Source organism: Elgaria multicarinata, chromosome 3, assembly GCF_023053635.1.
Source record: "Elgaria multicarinata webbii isolate HBS135686 ecotype San Diego chromosome 3, rElgMul1.1.pri, whole genome shotgun sequence".
In the NCBI taxonomy this organism is placed as follows: domain Eukaryota; kingdom Metazoa; phylum Chordata; class Lepidosauria; order Squamata; family Anguidae; genus Elgaria; species Elgaria multicarinata.
The window spans coordinates 47,319,273-47,342,710 of record NC_086173.1 but is presented as its reverse complement, the minus strand read 5'-3'; the positions used below and the strand labels follow the sequence as shown (position 1 = coordinate 47,342,710).

The 23,438-nt window shown below is 44.3% G+C and overlaps 1 protein-coding gene across 1 annotated transcript; it reads left to right on the top strand.

Annotated features, from left to right (window-relative positions):
• Positions 1-7,969: 7,969 nt before the first annotated feature.
• ENPP7 (ectonucleotide pyrophosphatase/phosphodiesterase 7) lies at positions 7,970-20,311 on the top strand. The gene is made up of 6 exons (XM_063123440.1): positions 7,970-8,210; positions 10,731-10,876; positions 11,749-12,369; positions 13,988-14,213; positions 18,727-18,783; positions 20,277-20,311. The coding sequence occupies exons 1-6, from the start codon at positions 7,970-7,972 to the stop codon at positions 20,309-20,311; spliced, it is 1,326 nt and encodes a 441-aa protein (XP_062979510.1).
• Positions 20,312-23,438: the final 3,127 nt, after the last annotated feature.

Below are 23,438 nucleotides of genomic sequence, written 5' to 3'. Positions count from 1 at the left end.
CAGCCACACCAGGAAGGCCCCAGGTTCCCCCACCCCTGCTCCATGAGGTAGTACCTGTTGCATGCCCTGGGTTAACTTTACTGTCCCAGGGAAGTCAAGACATGGAAGCGTTCCAATCTTCTTTCTTTTGACTGCTTATACCTATGTGCACCACTCCAGAATCTATTTTAGATATAAATACTGTAATTAAATAAATGAATAAGTTTTGGATAATCTCAGAACTTGCACACTTCAGTGCCAATAGATGTTGGCGTACTGTCAGGTATTGCCTTACCTCTTCCAAGGCATTAGCAGTCAAGGTTCTTACATCTGTATGTTGTTATGAATCCAGATTCTGCTTTATGCTGATCAGGAGTGATCTAAGAGATAGGCAGCACTGCTTGATTCTTTTATTACCTTGTATGGTTTGGTTTGATGTTTACTCAAGTAAATGCTTGTTTAAGAAATATAGATTCTGGTCTACTCAATCTGCTCTGGTACAGAGGCCATGAGGTATAATGTCAATGCAAAGTGCATGGAATAACCCAGAATAAATTCACCTCCCAGTTTCTCTTATTGAAAGTACTGATTAGAGCCACAACTCTCCAGTTTAAGGAGTTGTGTCACAATTGGTTAACATGGATGAGTTAACAAACAGTGACATGGTGGCCTAACCATGATTATATGCTACCACTTTTATGACTAAACATCTTAGCCAGAAGACCCATTCTGCTAGGGTCACAATTCAGCACAGACTTTTCCTTGCCTTTAACTCTGCATTGGAGTATGGCCTATACATTATGCCTGGGGACTGTAAAGAGGAGTCCAGGTAAAGTCTTAAGGAGAGGGATGCCACATTAATCTCATGACTATTTATTACACCTGCATCCCAAACATCTTCAGGGACACTTAGAGGCATTTGGGAGAACTAAGGGCATAGGTGCTATTTAACATACATAAAACTATTGGGAGAGGGTTTTTTATTATTTATTTTATTTATTTATTACATTTCTATACCGCCCAATAGCTGGAGCTCTCTGGGCGATTCACAAAAAGATGTGAGATGTGAGTTTGGCTAGAGTTTTGGGGTGTGGTGCCACCAGTACGCTGATGACACCCAATTCTACTATTCCTTTCCACCCAATTCCAAGGAAACTGTTTCAGTGCTAAACCGGTGTCTATTGGCAGTAATGGACTGGATGAGGGCAAATAAATTGAAGCTTAATCCTGACAAGATAGAAGTGTTCTTGGTCAGTCAAAAGGCAAATCAGGGAATAGGGATTCAGTTTGTGCTGGATGGGGTTACACTCCCCCTGAAGACACAAGTTCACAGCTTGGGTGTACTCCTGGATTCAGCCCTGAGCCTGGATGCTCAGGTCTTGGTGGTGGCCAGGAGTGCATTTGCACAGTTAAAGATAGTGCGCCAACTGCACACATTCCTTGATATGTTGGACCTGGCCACAGTGACACATGCCTTAGTAATATCCTATTTGGATTACTGTAACGTGCTATATGTGGGGCTGCCTTTGAAGAGTGTTCAGAAACTTCAGCTGGTTCAAAGACCTGCAGCCAGATTATTGACTGGGGCTGGTTACAGGGAGCACACAACTCCCCTGTTAAAACAGCTTCATTGGCTTCCAGCTTGTTTCCGGGCACAATTCAAAGTGCTGGTTATCACCTATAAAGCCCTATATGGCTCAGGCCCAGGTTATCTGAAAGACCACATTCTCCTATATGAGCCTTCCCGTGCTCTGAGATCTTCTGGGAAAGCCTTTCTCTCAGTCCCACCAACATCCCAGGCATGCCTGATGAGTACGCGGGAGAGGGCCTTCTCAGTGGCTTGTTCCAATGCTCTGGAACTCCCTTCCCAGGGAAGCTAGGCTGGCTCCCTCTGTGCTACACTTTTGGAGGGAGGCCAAAAAAAATTTTTTTTGTTCCGGCAGGCTTTTGGAACTATTTTGGACCTGTGTTAATGTATTGGATTCCCCACCCACACCTTTTTAATCTGTTACTGTTTTTAAAAAAATTAACAAGTTTTTAATTTTACTGCAAGTTTAATTCTATTTTAACTTTTGTAAAATTATATGTTTTAATCTTGTAAACTGCCTTGAGTCCCAGTGCTGGGGAAAAGACGGGTTATAAATAAATATAACAACAACGACAACAACAACAACAACAACAACAACAATAACAACAATAACAACAACAGGGTTTCCCACACAGTCTTCCACCCAGCCACTGGCCAGAGCCTTACTGAGATCTACTAGCATTACCAATGTAACAAGACTGTGTCCCTTTCGACCATTCTCTGGGTGGCATCTTTGCAGTAAGCGATGCACCAGTTCCACTTCGGATGTTCTGAACCAACATGAGAAAAGGAAACAACTCACTCACTTGCACTTTTTCTTCTCCTCCTCCTCCTTATCCAGAATAGCCAAAGCCACTTGGAATCTACTGCACAGGACAGAAACAGTGGAAGGAGGAGTCAGCAATGGAGTCCACTGCGTTATTACATTGCAGGAATTCAGTCATATAGACCACAGGGTAGACAAAGATTTTGGCAGTAGGTACAACAAAGCAAGAATGAATCTTGGAGATACTGAGAAAGCTAACCTGTAAAGTAGATGTATTAAAATTTGAATGACAGTATCGAATAAAGGACAGATCAGTGAATGGTATTCAGAGGAGAGTGGAAGATGCTCCTACATGGCTTGATTTCTCACATTCAGTAGCACTTGGGCTGTATTCTGTTGACTGGCTTTATAGGGCAGTGATAGTGATCTCTTTTGTGGGAACCATGGGATCAGGAACCATCAAAGACTTGGTGGAAGCTCATGAGATGTAATATATTTAGAGCAGCCTTCCACAACTTGGTGACCTCCAGGTGTGTTGGACTGCAACTCCCATGATTCCCAGTTAACATTGCTTTTTTGGATTGCAATCTCCATCATTCCCAGCTATTCCCTGAATGGCCCCGCTGGCTGAGAATCCTGGAAATTGCAGTCCAACACAACTGGAAAGCCCCAGATTGGAGAAGGTTATTTTAGAGAATCATCTCAGGGAACTCTTTTAGAGAACAAACCTTATGGGAGGAAAGAAATGATATCTTAGGAAAGGGGTTGAAGGGAGCATGAAACCTGACCCTCTGTGGCACAGGAAAAGTGCTTTGCGCCCCTGGAGTCAATCCTCTGAGCACTACCAGGGGGAAATGCACAGGAGCTCCCGTGAAGCGGATACCCTTCACTTTCCTTCCCACCACCGGAAAGACTGGCGAAGCAGAAGCTAAAGAGGGAACTCAAAACCCACCGAGCAAGCAAAGAGGGACACGAGGAGAAGCAACAAGGTCAATAGCCCAGGGCCTCTGGGGAGCCACATGACATAATTCCCTTAAAATATTAATCCCCATTTTCACTGCGAGGTGAGTCAGCAGTAGTGATAAAACCCCAGAGAAGTCGTAAAAAGCCAGTGCAATTGATAAAGCGGAGAGTCGACATAATAAAACTCCACCACGCTGAAGGTCAGGTCGCGCCTGTCTCAGTCAGGGCTATGAGCTGGCAGATGGATGGCTTGCTTGTTCCATGGCCCTTATGGCCATGGAAGAGACGCACTGGAGAGGGCTCTGCTGCTCAGGACAGGACACCCAATCAGCGAGACTTCTTTTATTCAGGGAAATCTAATGGTGAAAAACACAATGGTTACACACTTCAAAAATACTTAAAGCTGATTGAGGATCAGAAAACTTTACGCTGCAAGATAATGTACAGTCAAAATGCTACTCGCTACAAATACAACTTGGTTTCCCAGTTGCTATCTCAATGGTTCCAAAAATGGGTTCCAAACCCAACCAAGGGAGGGGAATGATTCCTGGTCTGTTCCATCAGGCAATCAAGAGCTCCGGCTATTGGGCGGTATAGAAATGTAATAAATAAATAAATAAATAAATAAATAAATAAATAAATAAATAAATAGGGACATTCTTGAAAGGCTTAACAAACCATCCCAGGGGAACTAGTCCAAACGCAGCCACACATTGGTAACTCAGGGAACATGACCAAAGCCTAAACAAGATCACCGTGTGGGTAAAAATCTCAGGCACAAGAACACCCATGCTGTTGCTTTAGCACCAGGAGCTCCCTGCCACCCGAGCCTGCAGAGAAAAAGTCCAACAATAAAAATCAACCCCAGTCTACCCTTACACTGAGCGGTTGATAACACTCACAGGGAAGGTAAAACCTCAGGCACAAGGAGTCCCATGCTTGTACTTCAGCCCAGGGAACTCCCCTCCCCTGAGTCAGCAGAGGAAAAGCCCAATGGTCAATCCCACCCTGCTGCTATGTTGAGCTGACCACAAACACACAATTGCTGTAGCCCTGCTTTCTTGTCCTCTTGAATGAGCTCTCTCATAAGGAAATATCAGTAATTCCGGAACGTGGCTCTTTCCTAACGCACAAGTCTAATTTCTGAAGATCCTTCCTCCAAACAAGGTTGATGACTCACGCATGACCCCCCCCCCCGTTAACTTTCCCTTTCACAGCACTTTTGATCGGCAGCAATTAGCAGGTGATAATATTTACATCCATGCCATTCTGCTTATTTCTGCATATCAAAGCTCTTTTAGGGAGATAGAATCAGACCGAGATATATATTTTTCCTGGCCATTTGGCAGCCCTAGCTCCAGAAAATTCATTAGATGTACTAACTCGATCATGTTTCATTGTTAAATATATTGTATTTTAACCTCAACCCTCTTCCAGTGAAGTCAAGTGGTTATGTCTGTTTCTCAGAAGGTCTCCCATCCAAGGACTGCTTAGCTTCAGCTGCTGAACCACATGCCATGCAACTTGCTTGTTTATTTTTCTTTGAAAATTTATAATGACAACCTTTAATTTGTAATCACATTCGCCATATTTTTTAATGCTTCCCCCATGTAAAATACTTTCTTCATCTAGTAAACTAGCACATCAGGAAGAAAGGTTTAGCACAGTCCTATTGCTGACATGCTAGTTTACTACATGCAGGAAGCTTTTTTATGTGCAGGGGGATTCAAAAATATGAGCTCTTACCTGCAGTCTGCAATGGTATGGCCTAACATTCTATAACTGTATTCTGCCTAATGCATTGATTGGCTGACACTCCCCTGTCCCATTTGGCTGGCCATTTTGCCCTCATACTTACCAAATTCATGCACCAGGAGGGTTTCTTCTTTGGGGGTGGGGGTCTGACTCCTCTCTTCCATAGCTGACCAATGCATTTTCCATTTGCCATCCAGCCATACCAACTGCGCTATGGACAACAACAAAACAGTCATGCCCAGTTACAGAAAATATACCAGTACTGAGATGTTTTGGGTTCGGGGAGACAAACCATGGAGTGCCATTTAATCCCACACACCCAACACATGCCCAAACATAAACATTAAAGTTAGAGCTCCATCACACCTACTTTTTTTTTCTGGGTATGATCTGTGATTTCCACCTCCGGTTCACTAACGCGACAACTGCTGGTCCTTTTCATGTGCTTCTGTTGTTGTGCTATTTTGCCATTGTTTCTCTTTTCACCTGCACCAGCTCATGCTTCCTTGTATTGCCACTGTCCTGGCAAAATGTCTTTTCACTTGTTCTCTTTCCCGCTATTGAGCCCACCCCTTCTCCTTCCCCCTGCAGTTCATTGATTTTTGTAATTGTGATGGACATTGTGATAGATGTGGGCACCCACCACCCTTCATTCTGTTTTTGTGGTCTAGCATTTTAGTGATTTAAGGTTTTATCAGCTGGGCACCATTCCTGCCATTCGAGGTGTGATAATGCTCCCTTCTGTGCAGTGTGTTTGCACGCCTGCTTTGTTTGTTTGTTTGTTTATTTATTTATTACACTTATATACCTCCCTCATAGCCAGGGCTCTCTGGGCGGTTTACAGAAATTCTAAAATTAAGATAAAAACGAGTATACAAAATTTAAAATTCTAAAACACAGAACATACAGACATAAAGCATTAAAAACCATTAAAAAAACTAAACATGTGGGTGATTAAGATGTGCCGCCATATGCCTGGGCAAAGAGGAAAGTCTTAACCTGGCACCGGAAAGATAGCAGTGTTGGTGCCAGGTGAGCCTTGTCAGGGAGATCATTCCACAGTCTGGGGGCCACCACTGAAAAGGCCCTATCCCTCGTTGCCACACTCCGAGCTTATTATTATTATTATTATTATTATTATTATTATTATTATTATTGCACCATCAGTGTACATGGTGCTGTACAGAGTAAAACAATAAAATAGCAAAACCCTGCCGCATAGGCTTGCATTCTAATAGAATCATTCTAATAGAATCATAATAAAACAATAAGAAGGGGAAGAGAATGCACCAAACAGGCACAGGGTAGAGTAAAACTAACAGTATAAAAGTAAGATCAAAATCAAGTTTTAAAAGCTTTAGAAAAAAGAAAAGTTTTTAGCTGAGCTTTAAAAACTGCGATTGAACTTGTAGTTCACAAATGTTCTGGAAGAGCGTTCCAGGTGTAAGGGGCAGCGGAAGAGAATGGATGAAACTGAGCAAGGGAAGTAGAGACCCTTGGGCAGGTGAGAAACATGGCATCAGAGGAGTGAAGAGCATGAGCGGGGCAATAGTGTGAGATGAGAGAGGAAAGGTAGGAAGGAGCTAGACTGTGAAAAGCTTTATAGGTCAACAGGAGAAGTTTATATTGGATTCTGAAGTGAATTGGAAGCCAATGAAGAGATTTCAGAAGTGGAGTAACATGGTCAGAGTGGCGAGCCAAGAAGATGATCTTAGAGTGGTGAACAGAAACCAACGAACTGATGTGAGAAGAAGGAAGGCCAGTGAGAAGAAGGTTGCAGTAGTCCAACCGAGAAATAACCAATGCATGAACAAGAGTCTTGGCAGAAGAGACAGACAAAAATGTCTGTGAAGGCACCCGGAGGAAGACCTTAGATGTTGAATGTAGTGACCGGGTATATTCACGTTGGGAGAGGCGTTCCATCAGGTATTGTGGTCCCAAGCCATGTAAGACTTTATAGGTCAAAACCAGCACCTTGAATTGGGCTTGGAAACATACAGGCAGCCAGTGTAAGCGGACCAGAGCAGGTGTTATATGGTCGAACCTTCTGGTTCCCGAAATCAATCTGGTGGCTGCATTTTGCACAAGCTGCAGCTTCCGAACCATCTTCAAAGGCAGCCCTACATAGAATGCATTGCAGTAATCTAACTTGGAGGTTACCAGAGCATGGACAACTGAAGCCAGGTTATCCCTGTCCAGATAGGGGCATAGCTGGGCCACCAACCAGAGTTTGTAAAAGGCGCTCCATGCCACTGAGGTCACCTGAGCCTCAAGTGACAATGACGGATCTAAAAGAACCCCCAAGCTACAAAGCTGCTCCTTCAGGGTGAGTGCAATCCCATCCAGAACCAGTAGAACACCCCCTATCCTGTCAGCAGAATCACCGTCCCTCTTCCCATTTGAGCAGTTGAGCGGTTCTACGGACTTCAAAAGGTGTGCTGGAAGAGAACTGCCTCTGCCCTCCTCTTACATCAACAAGTCCACCCTTCAACGAACACCCACACACACCCACACACACACAAAAGTGGGACATTCTAACTGACATAGCACATGGATGGCAATACATGGGGATGGAAAGTGGTTTTATCCCAGGTGAAGAAAAAATACGACACTTTCTCGCCCTAGAAAAACATGGAAAATGGAGGGGAAGAGGTGAGATGACTGCAGGACAGGGATGACGTTGTGTGAGGGTCGTGGGGCAAAATGGTAAACAAGGCAGGACAAACGTGCGATAAAATGCTGGTGTGATGCAGTCCTAAGTGTGTGTGATAAGCAATTTGAATCCCAGCCAAAAGGTGTTCCTATGCCAAGGGCAGAGGGCAGATAAGATAGAGCTGTGAACTTGAGACCCCGCTGTGTACATATAATCTATGCCTTTCAGGTGTTCATTTCTTTTTCGCTCTTGCTTTCCCAGAAAGATGTTTGCTCTCTTGGGCTCGGTGGCTACCCTGCTTGCCCTAGGAGCTTGTGCCCCATTGCAAGGGGCAAGCCACCACAGCAAGCTCCTCCTGGTTTCTTTTGATGGCTTTCGATGGAATTATGACCAGGATGTGGACACCCCTAATCTAGATGCCATGGCTAGAGATGGGGTCAAGGCGCAATACATGATTCCTCCATTTGTCACCCAGACCAGCCCTTGCCACTTCACTCTGCTTACAGGTGAGTGCCTGGTTACTGAGAAGGGACGGGATGGCTTCACCGTTAAGTCAGAATGAGGCAGAGTGCCAAAGGCTCGGATGGAAAATGCTGTGGAGCAGCAGTGGCAGCTTCTTAGGTGTTCTTGTGAATTCCCCTACTGTCCCCTTCTGTAGGAGGACAGAGCGCTAAACTACCTGTCCTGGGCTCCCTAAACTAGCTTGTTGCTTCAGGTGTGCCAGAGGATGCTGTCTCATCATTAGTGATGAAGAGAGGCCAGATCTACACCAACCAGGCCCTCATCTATATGACGTCATAATGCTGCGCCTGGGGAAGGAGCGCAGTTGAGGGCTTTCCAGAGTCCAAAAATGCAGTCGGGCCATATGGGACCACCCCAAAAGACTTGGCATGACAACAGAGAGCGATCACAGCAATATATTGTTGCTGGGAAAATCCACCCCCGCCCTGCCCCAGCTACTGTGAGGATTGCAGCTAAGCTCAGAGGGAACAGGAAAGCCTGAGATGACATCATTGCCCCTGCTAATCAAAATGCCCCAGTGCTGTGACTCAGCCAGCCCTGGCACCACTACAACACAGCCTATTTTCTACTGAAGGTAAATGACACTGCCTGAATCTGAAACCAAGGAGGTAGCTCACCTGCTATAGCATAGCTAGTTAGTGAGTGAAGACTCTGTCAGGCAGAGATGGAGAGATAACAGCCTTACCCAAGCTGGTGCCCTCCAGATGTGCTGGACCACCACTCCCAACTCCCCTCAAATGGGCAGTGCCACTGGGAGCCAGTGGAGGATCAAAGCCCTTCAAGCAATGGGACAAATTCCGAGTGGGCCGTGTTAATGCAAAGCATGTTGCTGCCCGTCTTTCAGGAGTGGAGCCTTTGGGGTCGTGCTGAAGTGGCAATGATATTGTAACCAAGGGGCACCTCACCTTCTTCACGGCCCATTATCTAAATCTATCGTTTCATGGCCCATTATCTGAATCTATAGTTTTCTCTGTTTTATTAGAGAATTGCAGAGGTAGAGTATTTCAGGCGGAGGAAGGAAAAACTGAGATAGTAGTTGGAATATGAGGGGAGAGAACAAGTAGAAACTGGAGGACCCCTGAGCTAGACCAGGGACAGTAGCTCACCGATAGAGCTCCTGCTTTGCATGCAGAAGATCAGGTTCAATCCCCAGCATCTCCAGGTAGGGCAAGGAAAGGAATCCTGTCTGAAACCCTGGAGAGCCACTGCCAGTCAGTGCTGACAATACTGGGCAAGATGGACCAAGGGTCTGATTCAGTAGATGGCCGCTTCCGGCGTTCCTGTGAACTCAGTCCTAGCTCCTCATATGAGGACTCTATTCGATCAAACAATTTTCACATAAGACACTAAAAACACCTTTGAGCTTCTCCTGTATTATTTGTGCTGTATGTGACTCTGTTCAAAGTGTGATGGAAAGCGGAAGAGAAATCATATGTATAAATGCACCCTTAAGACCTCTCTGTTTCAGTCTGCCTTCCGCTGTTGCAAGCTTCAGGTTTCTAGGCTGAGTGTTGTTATTTTTATCTGGTTGGCTTTTTGGAATTTATTTTGATTTCTTAATTTCTGTGAAGTTGACTGTTTTCGGTATTAATATTTGATGCCGTTTTGAATCGTATGCCTTTTAATTTTGTTTGTTTTATTGTGCAAGCCACTTGGGGAAACATTTCAGTTTGAAAAGCAGCCTAATGATTGAATAATAAATACATGTATTCTAGCCAATATCAATTTTACAGACATATGGAAGGAAAGTTAATTTCATATAATGAGCTTAATTTCATTTAAGCTAAGTCAATTTAATGGGAGGATTTAATGTAGAGCCACTGCTTTCCATTCAGAAGGTCCCAGGTTCAGTCCATGGCTTCTCCAGGTATAGCCAGGAGAGAATCTTGCCCGAAACCCCAGAGAGCTGCTGCCAGTCAGTGTTGACAATACTGGACTAGATGGACGAAGGGTCTGACCTCTGTATGAAGGAAACTTCCTTGGTTCCTAGCAATGGGGAAACTCTGGTCCATAGACCAAATATGGATGGCAAGGTCTTCTATGCCAGTCCATAATCTCCCCATCTCCCCCCCCCACTTCTTTGAGTTACAATTATTTTTAATTGTATTTTTAAAAGCCTCTGTTGGTGCAGATGCAGGCTTTTAAAAAGTAAAATTTCTACATTGGGGTATTTTTGTGGAGGGGGAGGGCAGGTGATGATGGGAAAAGAAGAGCTAGCCTTCCCCTCTCTGTACTCTGTGGTTCCCTCCCCGCTCAAAAAAAAAATCAAGTTGGAGAAGGCTGTGCTATAGTTTCTCAGGCCTTGAATGCTCTGTGGCTGAGGTCTCTGGAAGTTTTTGCCTGCTGCTGTCTACTTCAAGGCAGGGTAGGAAAGGAATCTGGCTTACTGGTGCCTGGGGTGGTCTTCCAGTGCCCAACTGGTAAGGCAAAAGGATAAGCACCCAGCTATTCCCACTAGCAGACACAACTTGTATCTAATTCCAAGCTCATCTCTCTCCTGCCAGGGAGGTACATTGAAAACCACGGGGTCATCCACAACATGTGGTTCAACACCACCACCGGACAGAAGCTTCCTTATTACAACACCCAGGGGAGGTCTGACTGGTGGGACAATGGCAGCCTCCCTATCTGGATCACAGCTCAAAGGCAGGTGAGCCATAAACCCACAACAATTCCAAGAGCTGGAGAACCATAAAAAGTGGCCCTCCTTTTGCACTCCACATTCTCAAGGACTCGGCTTCACATCTTGTTCTATATTACTCCCATTTTAACTGGAAATGTAGGTAAGTAAAAGTGGTAAGGCCAGGAATGGAACTCAAGCATCCTTGCCAGCAGTGCTGCAAAATATATACAGTATTTGTAATGTCCCAGGTTCTTCTAAAACTCAAATTTGAAAATAAGTTGGATAAGCTGTTATAAAGTATTGGGGGGGGGAGTCATCTAGTCACTGGTAGAATTGGATAAAGATGCCCAAAATGTCTTTCTGGATGGGCCTTCCAAAAAGGGACTAGGTTTCTATACTTGGCCTCTATTATGCAACAGCATGACCAAGTGACTGATGTCAAGAATGGAACTTTAAATGACACACATAGAAGAAAGAAGCCCCATACACTGCAAGAAAACTTGGAAGAATCACAATATATTTTTGTGAGCACTGTGCCCAGTGAGACACACCATGATACATAAATGCCTTCCCATGATCTCACTCTCAGTAGAGGCCAAGCCACCAAGTGTCTGGAGTAGGGGCAGGAGATACATTTGCTTTCACCAAAAAGGTGCCCCAAGAGCAATAATAATAATAATAATAATAATAATAATAATAATAATAATAATAATAATAATAATAATAATAATTTCTATACCAGACATTTTTCTCCCTCTCCCATAATACCTGAACCTGCTTTCTCAGTGAGGGCTAGAGAGTTAAGGTGCTCCTGAGACCAGAACCTGTGCTTCCATGATATGCCCACAGAGATGCACCCATGTCTTAATATTTCATCCTACTATGATTTCTCATCCTAGGGTCTGAAGACAGCCTCCCTCTTTTTCCCTGGGGGGAATGCCACCTACCAAGGAGAACAGGTTGAAGTTAAGAAGGTGGAGAAACTCTTTCACAAGTATGACAATGAGACCGAGTGGAGGCAGAACGTTGACACAGTGATGAAGTGGCTCAGCGAGGATGATCTCGACTTTGTTGCCCTTTACTTCGGAGAGCCCGACTCCACTGGACACAAATTTGGCCCAGAATCCCAGGAGCGGAAGGACATGGTCAGGCAGGTGGATCGGACAGTGGGCTACTTGAGACAACGCATCAATCAGACTGGCCTGTCCCCAAGACTCAACTTGGTCGTCACATCGGATCACGGCATGGAAACGGTCATCAAAAAGGATGAAATTCACCTTGCCAAAGTGGCAAATTTCTCTTTCCGGGATATTCAGTTTCAGCTGGTAGATTATGGACCACAGGGACTGCTATTGCCCAAGCCAGGGAAATTAGAACAAGTTTATGAAGCCCTGGTCAATGCTCACCCCAACCTCCACGTCTACAAGAAGGAGGAATTCCCTGGGAGATTCCACTATGCCAACAACACTCGCATCACACCCCTTGTACTGTACGGCGACCCTGGATACGTGATTCATGGGGTATGCTGTGTCCTACTCTCTAAATGGACACTCTTTCCTTACTATGCCTTCACTTCTTTGCAGGAGAAACAGAAGAAACACATGCTTTCGGAGGGCAAAGAAGGGGAACAGAGGAGCATATATAGCCCAAAACATTTCGCTGCTTGAAGTAGATCCCAGTTGGCATCCTCCTCCCCCCCACCCTGCCCACTTCTAAGGGCAACACTTTAAAAAAATGCTGCACCTTTCACACCCCATTCCCTTGTGGTGGCTATGTTTACTCTGAAGCAAGCTCTGCTTTGTCCAAAGATGCCACTTCCAAATAAGTGTGTATAGGATTCCAGCCTTACAGCACAATCCTATAAGGCACACTGTCTTCAATGGAAGCGTGTTTAGGACTGCAGCCTTATAATGCAACCTCAGCCGACTTGTGTTATCTACTGGAGGGTGTTACAAGTATGATATGGTGGAGGTTACTGCTCTGCTGGCTGGGCAGTGGGTCAGCACTGGAGGCCCCACTGAACCCATGGAAAGCTGTGCAGGTAGAAAGGTACTGCTGGTGGTGTCTCTGCCAGTGCTAATAAGTGCAGGGCCCTGAAATGGGGCATTGCAGGGATGGGGTAGGGTGGGGTGGAGCCAGCTTTATTTATTTATTTATTTATTTATTTATTTATTTATTTATTTATTTATTTTAGATACCGCCCCATAGCCGAAGCTCTCTGGGCGGTTTACAAAAACTTTGGAACTGCTGGACTCAAAGCCATTCCATTCGTCCATGAAGCTGGTGTAGCTGATGTCCATTGCATTTGGGGGGGGGGAGGTTGTAAAAAGGGAAAGGCCAGCAAAACCACCCCTTCCGCTTCTGCCTTGAGCAGCACAAGTCAGTGGGGCTGAGGATGTGGCCCTAGAACTTCCATTCTGACCCTACTGATCATCACTTTGCCTGTCTTGAAATAAGATCTGTCTCTCATCTGCAGGGCACCTGGGTTGAACCACTAAGGCTTTTAGATTATGCTACTATGGTGTAGAAGCCTAGTTATTCCGTTCCCACACATTTTGTTGCAACAACCACTTACGATGCATGCTTGTTTAGGAAAAATGCATTTCAAAATGGGGAACTCTATCTAAACCAATTACATTGTATTGTTAAAGTGTAAGCCTGTACATGTCTACTCAGAAGTAAGTGCCATTGAATTCAGTTGGGTTCGCTCCCAGGTTAGTGGGTATGGGATTGCAGCTTTAATGTGTATATATACATCGTTTAAAAAACTTTATGTATTTATTTATTTATTTAAAGCATTTTGATAGCGCCACCTCACCATTTCTGGTATCGTGGCACTTTAAAAACTTGTTAGAAGAAACCAGTTGCAACGGGTATAATTTTTTTTGAAAGAGCTGCATCTTAGTAGAAAGTGTGTGTGTGTGTGTGTGTGTGTGTGTGTGTGTGTGTGTGAGAGAGAGAGAGAGAGAGAGAGAGAGAGAGAGAGAGAGAGAGATATTTAATTCAGTGCATTCTGATACAAAAGCTGTGCTATACAACAGATGAAAACTGTGTTACATCTTTGCTTTGTGGCTTACTGGAAAGGGTGGGTATCAAGGCCAAGTGTGTGATAGCTGATGCCCTCTCCTTCCCTTTCAGTACATCAAAGTGCAGATCAATAAAGGGGAGCATGGCTTTGACAACAATTCTACGAACATGAAGACCATCTTCCGAGCTGAGGGGCCAGACTTCAGGAGAGGGCTGGAGGTGGAGCCTTTTGAAAGCGTGAATGTTTACGCCCTCCTTTGCAAACTGCTGGAGATCACGCCCGAGCCCCATGATGGAAGCTTGACAGTCACAGAGCACATGCTGGTCAAGAATGCAGGTCTGATTTTGCTCCTTTGTAAGATTTCAATATTGTAACCAATGAATTAGTCAATTAACAGATTGGATCTAAATGGATAAGTTCTGATAAACAGGTCAGTGCAGTAGAATTTCAGTGACACACCTAGATGTTCTCAGACCAAAGTGCTTGCTCCCATTGGGTCCCAGATGGCCTCCTATGCATAAGCCATCCCTTACAATAGGGGCAGACAATGTGGTGGCCTCCAGATGTGTTGGACTACAACTCCCATCAGCCTAACCCAGCATGAACAGAGATCGTGGAAGTTGTAGTGCAACACATCTGGATGGCACCGAGATGCCTACCGCTACTTTATAAATATACCAGTGTGCTAAGGCTAATGTTAGAGTTCACATTTTATAGGCTCCTCTGCCCACTGCCAGCAACACCTACTTTACAGATTGTGTGGCATCTCCTGGCCTGGTGCCCCAACTGATTTCTTCCTTTGCCACATCACACAAGAGAAACTAAAGTGAAGAGCAAGTCATTTTGCAAGCCTTTCCAACCACTTCTCATTTCATTTGTTTTCCTATCCAGCCAACAACCATCTCCAACATCACAATGTAAACTGCCCAGAGAGCTTTGGCTATTGGGCAGTATAAAAATGCAATAAATAAATAAATAGGCAAAGAGTGGAGGGCTGGGGCTGGGGCAGGCCCTCCCAAATTCAAGAGTTAACAGTAATGGAGCCCAGGTAAATTACTCTACCTTTATGCTCTATCGTTATGATGGAACCATCAATTGGTTCCTGCTCTACTCAGTGTTATCGTATTCGATAAAGACAAGATTACTCTGGGGCAGAAATATTCACATACATCTGTCAGGCTGCATAGAAATTGCCTGTGAGCTGTGTAGGGAGAAGGAAAGCCAATGCTGGTTTTAAAATTAGAGAAGGTATTTTGGTGTGGGGGGACTTGTGAAAATCAATACATTTTTCCACTTTCCTTTCGAGTAGCACAGCCTTCATCTGGCATTGCCAATACAACACCAAGCTTGCATCAGGAAATGTCAGGATGTTGGAAATCTGACAGTCAACATGTCAAAACAATTCAGTGATTGTATTAGATTTTATTTTATTTATTACATTATTACTTTTTTATACCGCCCAATAGCCGAAGCAAAACACAATATAACAATGGGACCAGAATTTTTTAAGCAATCAAAAATGCATTTGAATTTAAACAATTCAGCTCCGTTATAACATCTGTGAAAAATCTGTCAATGAGAAACTTGGATTGTGCTCAGGTTTTCATGGAATGGTCAGTAAAATTATCACCATGTCCTGGATAGTATTGATCTGCATCTGAAATTTTGAGACCATCACCATGTCATTGTCTCTGAGGGGAGAGAGTTACCTTGCGCCTTGGGCCTCAAGCATCATCTTGGAACTGCATCCATTTCCCCTGTAGCAAATATTGCACACTGAGTCCAGGACTCAGGAGCCCATCAGAAATTTTATTTATTTATTTATTACATTTCTATACTGCCCAATAGCCAGAGCTCTCTGGGCGGTTCACAAAAATTAAAAACATTCAAAGTATAAAACAACAGTATAAAACCATAATATAAAATACAATATAAAAGCTCAACCAGATAAAAACAGCAGCAATGCAAAATTACAAATTTAAAGCACCAAGTTAAAATTTATCTATAGACTGTTAAAATGCTGGGAGAATAAAAAGGTCTTCACCTGGCGTCTAAAAGCATATAATGTAGGTGCCAAGCGAACCTCCTTAAGAAGCTCATTCCACAGCCGGGGTGCCACAACAGAGAAGGCCCTCCTCCTGGTAGCCACCTGCCTCACTTCCTTTGGCAGGGGCTCACAGAGAAGGACCCCTGAGGATGACCTTAGGGTCCAGGCAGGTACATACGGGAGGAGGCATTCCTTCAGATAGCCTGGCCCCAAGCCGTTTAGGGCTTTAAATGTTAGTATCAGCACTTTAGGGATTAATCCATTTCATGGAGTAAAGGAAACTGAAAGATTACATTAATTTACCATCATTCCTTTAAATAAAAAGCAATGAGGTTTATTTGTAGCCACCAGATACTGCATTTCATGTTGGTTCATTCGAACTTACATTCATAACAAGAAACCAGAGTTTCCTGCTGTGAAAATAAGCAGTGATGATAAGCTCCAGGCTGGCACACTCTCCTCTCCTCTCCTCTTGGGTGCCAAAGAAGGAGGTGGGAAGCTTCCACTTTCTATATTAAGCTAAGTGCAGTACACTGGGATGACTGAACTCAGGGATCTGCTGTTTATTTAAACTGTAGTTAGTGAGCACAAGCCAAATGGTTTCAGGTCCTGATTATGTTCTCAAACCATAGTTTAAAAACACCACAAATCCCCAGGTTCAAACATCACAGGGAACTGTGATGCATGAAAGAGATGAAGAGGCTCACCATGTCTTATTCTTGCAGTGAGGAGCCATGGTTCCCATTGTATCTGAACTGGGCCATTGTTTTCAAAACTAATATCATTCCAGTGTGCTAAGACTAAACTTAAAGTTCACCTTTTATGGGATCCTCTGCCCACTGCCAGCAACACCTACCTTTGATCTGAATCCATTTTCTGGTATGTTATTCACCCTCTACCTTGCTGATGATCTCCCCCCCACTCTCACTCTCTCTCTCTCTCTCTCTCTCTCTCACACACACACACACACACACACACACACACACACACACACACCTCCCCTGTACCATTAAAACGTGGACAATATTGTACTCTTTGTTCTGTCTCATGGGCAATCCTCAAATCCACCATGCCCCCTTCCAGGAAGGTGTTAGTCTCTCCTCCAATGGGCCATCAGACAGATCACATCTGCCTTTCATTGAGATATGTCTGGTCAAGAAGATAAAACCTATTTATGCCAAGTTGCATGACCTGTCTGAGGTTCAATAACAGATACAACGGGGTGGGGTGAGGAGCGGAAGAGAACCTGCTCTGTGCTCCTGAAATAGCAAGGAGCCCTCTGGCTGGCAAATCCTCTGACAGCCATCTAACCATGGAAGGAGTTTTTTAAAAAAATTCTGTGTCCAATTATAATATGATGCTTATTGGAGTGAGCTGTGAAAGAAGCAGCATAATTGGGTTTGGAAAGGGCTGCACGCATTTGCAGATTACCTTGTCAATAGTTGTTAGTGAAAATGGGCTACTGCTCAATGTTGGAAAGCAAGGGCTGAAGGGCCCAGGGCAGATTCCTCCTTTATTTCCTGGTGCTCTTGTATACTTCTCATTGTAGCAGCTGGCAGTGGACATGGTTGAAAAAGTCCATCTTGGGTGGGCACAAACTGGCAAGCATGTTTTCACACTTCTGGAGCCGATGGGTTGAACTGAGCTGCTGACACCCCACCCCCAGCCCAGCTGGAAATCATTCCCATCCATCTCCCTTGAGATATTATTACTCCATTCGCTGCAATAAGCCCTCTGCAGCTGATGTGAATATCTGCTCAGGCAGTCTTATGACAAGACCCTGCTGTCAGTGGCTGTAGGGTCAGAGAGCCTGGGGTACCACCCAAGGTTTTGTCAGTTGGCTCCCAATACATTTGCTGCCTGTCTTTCTTCCATCACGGAACTCAAGGTGGCAAACATGGCAAGTCCCTGGCAGTCTCCCATCCAAACACAGACCAGACCCAGACCTGCTTAGCTTCAGCAAAGTGGCTGCATCATGTTTCCTCAGACTGTACTAGGTAGAAAAAATAGCAAATGGCACTAGGCTTGCAAATACTATAACAATTCTACTGAAGCACGTGAAGAAGAAACTGAGTGGGTGATGGGTGGAAGGATACACTAATACGCACAGCAATATAGGTAACATGAGTTTGGGAGGAAGGGTCTATGCAAAGTAGTCTAGAAGTGGTTCAAATGAAGAGTTATGACACAGGCAGGCATGTTTTCTATATGAATATGTGCAGAATCAGCAGCAAGTGAGTTAGCATAACTTAGTGCTAACTGAGAAATCATACAAGACACCCTGTTGATCACAGGTGTGGTTTCTTACATTGGCCCAGGAGTATTGCCTGTATAACACAGAGGCGACAAAACTAGGGCTGTGTCCGCTCCGATTTGGATAGCGAATCGGGACCAACCCGATCTGCCTCCGCCAAATGACACCTGCTGAAATTCCCTTTTCTATGCAACTGTTAAAGATACAGGAGCCCTGTCCTCCATTTCATATGGTCACCCTATTTGAGATATTTTTGTTTAACCTCTAGTGACATCTAGTGGCAAAACCTATGCATCACCACTTACTTCTTCCCTTGGTAGAATGACAGCCTTTAGACTTCATTGCCATGAAATCGAAGTAATCTCAGAAGGAATCCCTCCCTATTAGGAAATACATTTCTTCCAGAAGCTTCACGCAGTATTCTCATTCTGTGAGCTGGAAGCAACTGAAAATTTGTGTCAATTTTCTGCAGATCCACCCTTGTTTACCTAACACTTCCTTCGGCAGAAATATGATAATATCTCACTTGACTACCTTCTGTGTTACAGGGACCCGCCTGAATTCTCCTCTTGCCACTTGGAACCTGGCCTTGGTTCTGGGCCTAGGTACTTTTCTGAGACTCATGATGTGCAGCATACTTTTGTAAGATTTCCCAAGAAAGACATCAGCCAGGTATGAAGAATGTCAGGAATGTCAGGAACTATGTCTACATTCATCCTAATATAGAGCCAGCCACCACTACACAAGGCAGTGATTCTTAAATAGCTCCAGTAGATTCTATTTGCCCCAGACACTGCAAGGAGTCTGCTGGTTCGCCTACAACATTAACCCATAAACAGCCAGACAGTTTTGTGTGTACCATATTACAATAACCTTCCCCAACCTGGTGCCCTCCAGATGTGTTGGTTAACAATTCCCATCATCCATAGCCAACATGACCTTTTGGCTCTATTACAGGATTAACAACCCTGTAATATGCCACTTGGTATTAGCTTGAAGGGCCTGCAGAGCCAAATTCACATTTAGTTTGCTCCAAAATAATACCTTCGGTGGTGGTGGTGGTGGGCACTCCTAGATCTCTCTTCCAGTCTCCATCAGACTCCATCAGCAGTAGTGTCTCTAACACATCACTTGATAATGGCATGATTGTGCTCAAAATTTATTCCCACTGCCCATTCCAAATCCCTTTATCACTGCCTGGAGTGTTGCTGGAGTCTCTTGGATCAAGGAATGAGGGCGACCTCAGGAATTACAAAATCCCTTGCCTGGAAGGCACCTCCAGTTCCCTGCTCTGCCCTTTATGCTGCTGGTGGGTTTCCTGAAGGCAAATCTGGCCACCCACTTATGGAAGCTGGATGCTGGCCTAGATGGATCCCTAATCTGGTTAAGCAGCAGGGCTCTTCTTGTATTCTTAAGGAGTGGAAACAACACACAACACATCATGGCTCAGACATGACATGGCGCACGCAGAAACAGCTGTGCCTACAATCATAGAGCCCTTTGAAACCAACAACCAGAAAATCCCACTCAAGTGTTTGGCAGGGAAAGAAGGAGAAGGATTGACTCCACTACTGGAGTCCTGGGAGTGCCCTTTTGAGATAGGGTGATTCCAGATGGAGGGCTCTTGGTAGTAATGATCCCAAGGCCTTGTACAGCTATTTCATCTTTTCTTCCTTAGCAGCTTTTTTTTTTCTGCTAAGAAAAAAGGGTGGAAGAGGCTGTGGAAAAGCACAGGAGGGCTACAAATGGAAGTTGGCGATGTCTGGGCAGACAGTAAAATGCTCTGAATGAGGCAGTGCAGTTACACAATAAAAGCCTCAGCTGGGGGAAAACATTTTTAAAAGGCATGATGTCTCTGAATGTAATCCTCATGTCATATCTTTTTTTATATATACTAGTTAAATGGTATTTTCTGAATTTAGTTTTTTGCTGCCTCTGATTAAGAGTTATCGCCCAAATGTATTAGGAGTCATGACAGGAACTTGGGCTTTCACATTTCTATTGAGGGGGAAAGAATCCATTGACTCTTAGCACTACTAAAGCATTTTCAAGATGCAGGGAGGATGGCATACTTGCAGTTCTCTTCGATATATTTTAGATTCTGGCATTTACGTGAATGGAAGCAGCACATAACCATTTGGGAAAGGCTCACTGGCTAGAGAATGGCATTTGATATACGGACCATAAAAAGCAAACAAATCTTGCCTTAAACTGTGGTCCAAAAACAGTCACTAAAAATCCCTTGCCAGGTAAACTGATATGGAAGAAAAGAATAATATCCTCCTCTTGCACGTCTATGTCTTCACAGTGGAAATAAGTGTTGCAGCACCTAGACAGCACCAGGGGCTCATCCCAGTCAACAACAGAAGGGGACATGCACCTCAAGAGGCGTCTATAAAGCTTTTGATTGGATCTGTCAAGAAGCCTGTTGTGTCCATTACTCATTCACACAAGATAGGTGCACTTGTATGCTCAAATGGAAGCAACTCTCAGGAGTTGTTGTGTGTTTGAATGTGAAATTACCTGCAGTCATGCCAGCCACTGACATGCTATTGGTCAGGGTGTTTTACACATGAAATTAAGACACAGGGGAAACCATAATTGGTGGGGTGTGCTTCAACAAGTACCCCCAAGCAACACTACATCTGACTAGCTAAGGGGTGTGTGTTCCTGCCTCAGCTTACTTTACACATAGAACAGTGATCCCTGATTAACTTCAGTAGATAACAGGACTGCAACTTTGTACTGAGGCTTCTACAAAGAGAATTTGATATGGAAACTGATTTTGTTTTAGTCTAAAACAAAGTTTTAAAGTGGCTCTCCAGCCATGGAACTAATTTCCCTGTGCTTCTGATATTAGTCACTATCCAATAGTAGGGAACCCACTAAATTTTGTTAAGATGCTATATATATGAGGCCTTCAGCACAAAATTCTAACACAGCCTTAGAAATCCTGTTTCTTCTGTAACTATATGGTTATTAAAAGAACTTGTGTATTTATCTTCTTTTCTTGAAGTTTTGTATCTTATGTGAGAATATGCCTTCTAGTTCTGATGACTTTAAAGCAGCCTTCTCCAACCTGGTTCTCTCCAGTTGTGTTGGACTAGATCTCCCAGCATCCCCAGCCAGTCCAACACATCTGGAGGGAACCAGGTTGGGGAAGGCTGCTTTAAGGCATGACCATTCATAATTAAAAATCTAGTTCCCTGCATCTGTCCCCTACTCACACTGGTGGAATTCCTTTGCGGTGCCCTAATCTCTTCTAAGAAGCATGCAGCATGACCAACAGACATGGCAGGCAGCGTGTCTGTGTTGCCTGTCTGACACTGCTCCCTCCCAATTGCCTTCCCCACTTTGAAGGTGGCTAAAAATAAGGAATCCAGAATAAGCAAGGAAAGGAAAGAACTGTTTTATTCCTTGCAAAGAGGGGGTAATCTAGTGTAACAGTGGTGGGGAGCAGGTTTTGCCCCATTTCAGCAGTAGGCTAATTTCAGCCTCTTTACTCCCTCTTTCTCACACACACATAATGTCAGCTTTCCCCATTCACTTCCTGGGAGAGAGTAAATATAGTCTGCCATACTGGCAGACATTTCTCTAGCTCAGAATAAACACCAAGCTTCTTCTTCCCTTTTTTTATTGTCTTGCTCTTGGATGGTTGTAGCCTGCAATTTTCTCATACTTTGGAAGGTCAACAGTGTCTTCATTCTCCAGTTACATTTAGCTAATCTTAAGAGCTGTTTGAGTAGCTTTTTCCCATATGAACATAGGAGTCTGCTTTATACTAAGTTAGACTATAGGTCCATCTACCTTAATATTATCTAGAGCAGGGCCGAGCAATATGTGGCCATTCAGACAATTTGGACTATAACTCCCATCAACCCTGGCCACATTCAGAAGGTCTCAGATGCAATCCCTGTGTCTCCAGGTAGGGCAGGGATAGACCCTTACCTAAAAGCATGGAGAGCTGCTGCAGGTTACTTCAGCCCAGGGGTGGAGAACTTGTTGCCATCCAGATGTTTTGACTTATAAATTCCATCAACCCTGGTCACTATAGCTAATGGTGAGGGATCATAGGAGCTGTAGGCCAAAACATCTGGAGGACCACAAGTTGTCCACCCCTGGCCTGCAGTGACCAGCAGTGGCTCTCCATGCTTTTAGGAAAGGGTCTATCCCTGCCCTACCTGGAGATGTGAAAGGTGTCAGATTCAATCCCCTGCATGTACAAAACATGTGCTCTACCATTGAGTTATGGCCCTTCCTGAGGAGACAGAGTGGAACATAAGAAGCTGCCTTGAGTATTGACCTGTCTTGTCAATACTGAATGGTTAGAGCTCCCCAGGTTTTAGGCAAGAATCAATTTTCCCAGCCCTAGCTGGAGAAGCTGGGGATCAAACCTAGGACTTTGTGGATGCAAAGCAGGTGTTCTAACCACTGAGCTACAGTCCTTCCCCACCCTGGAACAGTCACCAGACTGCTGAAGAAAGCCACGCACTGCATTGTCCTATTCTGTACTGTGATTGTATTGTTAGCAGCCAATGCTGTTTGGGCTTCCATCCTTAATTCCTGCACTTAGCCTTATGAGCCAATGTTTCAGCTCCATCTGTTCTACACATTCTGGCAGAATGCAAAGAGTTTTCAGCAGTTGGGAATTTTCCTGTCACCTGAGCAAAGAGAGATTATTTTCAAAGATATGATGAACAGTCTGCAGGAAGCCACAAAGCCCCACAACTGCGGAAGATCAAGTAATGTTTAGCAGCAAAGTAAAGGGGTGGTGGAGGTCTCTTGCAAGACTTCTTTATGATGTAAAGAAGAGATCAAAGGAGAGTGTTAGCATATGCAAGTCGCTGGCCAGGATCTCAGCTCACACACAAATGCAATTGCAAGGTTTTAAAAAAACCACAAAAAACTATACATGCAGTTTACAAGGTTGGCATCTTGTTATGAACAGAAACCCTTTGGCCTTAACAGCTGTACAACAGACAGAAAACAATGTGCAGGTTTTTCATCCCTACATCTCCATAATGGGGAGCAGGGCCGGTGCCAGACTGCTTTGCACACTAGGCAAGGCGACCTACTTGCACCACCATCACCCCAAAATTGCCAACTTCAATTCAGCTGTTCAAGAAGAGTTTCTGAACTATTAGATTTTCCTTTTATTATGTTTTTTCTTAGAACAGCTAATTTGTATAAAACTGTGACCCTTAAAGGTCAGGACTGCGCCCCTCTGAGGTCTGCATCCTAGGCAGCTGCCTAGTTGGCC

Coding starts and splice junctions, on each gene's coding strand:
- ENPP7 (XM_063123440.1), top strand. CDS start 7,970: ATGTTTGCTCTCTTGGGCTCGGTGGCTACCCTGCTTGCCCTAGGAGCT. Junction 10,877..11,748: donor GGATCACAGCTCAAAGGCAG/GTGAGCCATAAA, acceptor TTCTCATCCTAG/GGTCTGAAGACAGCCTCCCT. Junction 18,784..20,276: donor GGCCTTGGTTCTGGGCCTAG/GTACTTTTCTGA, acceptor GATATATTTTAG/ATTCTGGCATTTACGTGAAT.